The 3,522-nt window shown below is 54.2% G+C and overlaps 1 protein-coding gene across 1 annotated transcript in view; it reads right to left on the reverse strand.

Moving 5' to 3' along the window:
• The window catches only part of AUTS2 (activator of transcription and developmental regulator AUTS2), a gene marked incomplete at its 5' end in the record, with an annotated part of 1,172,671 nt that overhangs the window by 12,243 nt on the left and 1,156,906 nt on the right, over positions 1-3,522 (reverse strand). Inside the window, one exon of the mRNA XM_045284531.1 lies at positions 1,149-1,499. Coding sequence (XP_045140466.1) covers positions 1,149-1,499 — 351 coding nt within the window. The remainder of the gene's footprint in view (positions 1-1,148; positions 1,500-3,522) is intronic.

A 3,522-nucleotide genomic window follows, 5' to 3' on the forward strand; every position in this document is an offset into this window, starting at 1 on the left:
GAGCGGATGCCTTTCAATGATGGTCTTGTCCAAAAATACCGACTATGTAGAGTATCAGGGGAACCGGCAAATACAAGTCCGTCTTGGAAGTACAGCCAGAACACTCCTTAGAGCCGAGGATGGTGAGGCCTCGTCTCACGTACTTGGGGGATGTGCTGACCGGGGACCAGTTTGCGAAGAAGGACATCAAGTGTGGTAGAGGGTAATGGGCTGGGGCAGGAAGATCCCCCCGCCCCCAATGGAGATAGACACTGGCTGTAACAATGGGCCCAAACACAGGAACGACTGTGAGGGTGACGCAAGATGGGCAGTGTTCTGTCCTGCTGTACACAGGGACATTAAGTTAGTTAACTCAACAGCACCGAACAGTGGCCTTTATGAGAACAACGCACCAAGTGTGCCAGGCAAGTTCAAATTGCCAAGCTTCAGGTAGCAGCCAAGCAAGTTACCAGTAGGGCTCCACCTTCCGTACAGACTCTGGCACCCGTCTGTATGCACCTGGGATAGAAACAAGCACGCGAGGCTGAAGAGTCTCTCCCAATGACCCATCCAAGATACCGGGAGAGCATGGATGTCCATGGGTACAGGCTGGTTTCCCTCCATGTCCTCCACTGTCACAACCAACTCATGGACTTCTGTCGCAGAAAAGGCAAGTGACCAGTAGAGTCATTCCCGCCCCAAAGAAAGTACCCTAGGCAACTCTCTTGACTGTGTGCCCCCATCCTCTCTCAACTGCAGGACGGAGGCCCTCCAGGTGCGGAATTAGGGAACGTGCCACGGGGACGGAGAACAAGGGCCATGGCAGCCTGCCCAACGCCTCCTGGCCCCGTTTCTGGCCCAGCTGCCTCTGCGAGCTTCCTGGCCTAAGTCTGCAAGAGCGACTGCCATGCGCCATGAGCGGCCCTGGCTTCATAACAGAAGCACCTGACGAGTCCCGCAATATGGGGCCCTGGGAGGAAACGATGCTCTTGTTTTCCTCCTGTAATGAAAGAGGCCACTGCGACGGAGCAGATCCCGCGTCGCGCGACGGCCTGGTGAGGCTGCACCTGCCAGCTGGCCTGGTGGGCGCTGGTTTAGCTGGCGGAGATGGAGCTGCGGCCTGGAGCACACTCATCCCTTTGAGCCTCGGTCCCCGCGCCTGCACTCACCAGCAGCAGAGAAGAGCGTGGACGGCCTGGCCAGGTCGTGGGGATGGTGGATGGCTCCGAAGAGGCTGGGGCCCGGCGGGCGGCTCAGGAACTCCGGCTTCAGGCCGAAGTCCAACTTGTGTGGGTCCGATTGCATCTGTTTCTGGAACAGGAAGGGGGTGGGGTGGGAGGATGTTGGATGAGGCTGGAAATCTAAGAGGACCCCACTTACAACAAGAGCCCCGTCAGGCTCAAGATCCAAAATGGCTGGAAGATTCCCAGCCGAAGGGCTTGCTCGATGCCCCCTGGTGCCAGAAAAGTGCGCCCACCAGGGGTCGACAGGGCTATAGAATGACAGGGTCCCACCATTCTCTCACCAGACAGAGTGGCTGCGGCCCCCCGGATCTTGGAGGAATACAACCAGATCTAATGCACTCCTCCGAGCAGTCACTTCTCAGTTAGTTAGTATTCCGCTCCTGCGGTATTTTATTATTTGCTGCGAAGGGCCCATTTCCGCCCAGTTTTAAAGAGAGTGTTTTAAAGCTCATTTTACTAGGGATTCCGCATGAATAATTTGTTGTGTAAATTAATTGTTTAATGACTCTTTGCCACACTTTAATAGATCACACTACATTAGGAAGCCAGGGTTATGAGGAAATATTTGCATGCCTACAAGCTAATTTTCGAATGATTATGGTTACATATTAAAGAAACGAGAGGAGAGAGAGAAAACCGATTAACCAAAGCTGGGGTACTCATTTAACTAATAGGGCCTTTTCCATTCCTGATTGTGGCTTGGCCCAGTCGGGCTGATCGTGACTCGCTAGGGACCCCGTGTGATGGGAGAGAAGTTCCCCGTAGGGTTATCTTTCTAAGAGGAGGTAGGGGTAAGTTGAGGACAGACCTGTAGACCTGCAGAACCTCACTAGTTGAAAAGTCTTTACCAGCTAGTTAAGCAGCCATCTCTAGTTCCTCTGACTCATCCATCCCCGCCCGCCCTCAGCCAGTCTTTCCGTTTGCCTTCCTTTTGCTGCTTTGAGGTGTCATGGAGTCCATTAGGACTCGCAGTGACCCCCACTGGCTGCAAGCAAGGAAACGGATGGAGGCCGACTGCCAGGCCTTTCTCCCAAGATGTGGAGTGGGCTCGAATTGCCAACCATTCGGCGAGCGGCCAAAGGCTGTCCTGCCCTGCCACCAGGGTCCTTTCACCTTCTAAGATGGTAGAAGCTGGCTCTTGATTCTCCTGCCTAGCCATTCTGGGGACAGGATGCTCGGGACTGACAGTCCTCTCAACAGCCTGGTTTCAAAGGGTCCATACTCTCTGGACACTCAACAGTGTCCTCTTTTAACTGGCTCCCCCTGGGCAGATAGGCACTGCCCCACCTTGAACTGGGTGCACCCCAAGTCTGGAAACTCTGAAATTCCCCTCTGCAACTTCCACGCCCTTAGCCTGGCTCCTGACCCTCGAATTTCCACTCCTCAAACTCCTCCGATGTTCTCTCCACTCTATCCCGCTGTGACCCTCCTACCTCCAGCGCTCTAAATCCTGGCCACATTCCAGAACGGAGGTGACAAAAGGCGACGTGAGAATCCAAGAGATCAGGGATGTGGGCTAACTCTCCCTTTACGGCACTCATCCACTGGACTCAATGACAGTAACATCTCCCCGAGGCCCTCTAAGGGTTGCTGGATAGTGGAAACTCGTGAAGCACTTGATTACTAAACCACAAGGTTGAAGGCTCAAGTCAATGCAGGGGCACCTTGGAAGAAATGTCTAGTGTCTCCTTCCAAAAAAAAGCAGCCCTTCGGAGCACCTTTCCACTCTGGGGCTGCACAGGGTCGCCTTGAGCTGGAATCAACCAGGCTGCTTGGGCATCCTACGCTGCCGGCAAGGCCTCTTGGAAGCACACTACACTTTCATCACTTCGGGTGCACACCCAGGCCCCTACGTTAAGGCACTCTAAGGGACCTCCATCTCTGTTCCCTCGGAGCCCTGGCACAGTGGAACCGGCAGGTGGTAGCTTTCTTGATAAACTTAGCAACTAACAGAAGATGGAAATGAAATGTGAACGAGGGGAGAGACGGTGCCATTTCAGCTCCGGTTTACGGGCCCCCGTGAGAGGACAGGGCCCCTTGAACACCCGGGTTCTTGTCCACTATAAATCTATGAGACCCTCCCAGGACCTCCTTCAGTTTGGGAGCCAAATTATTTAGTGCTCACACTGCATGGTACAGTTCCATTCACAACTGAAGTCCGTGGAACGAAACGGAGCCTGGGGACAGCGGGCAGCCTGCTGCACAGGGACGGTGTGCGGGTGCCATCTCCTGTTCATAGGGGTCTTTCTAATGGAATCGGGATAATGAAAGTTTCAAGTCACCGGGGACCCACTGATAG

This window comes from Echinops telfairi, unplaced genomic scaffold, assembly GCF_000313985.2.
Source record: "Echinops telfairi isolate 266 unplaced genomic scaffold, ASM31398v2 ScPeMD7_5;HRSCAF=22, whole genome shotgun sequence".
In the NCBI taxonomy this organism is placed as follows: Eukaryota; Metazoa; Chordata; class Mammalia; order Afrosoricida; family Tenrecidae; genus Echinops; species Echinops telfairi.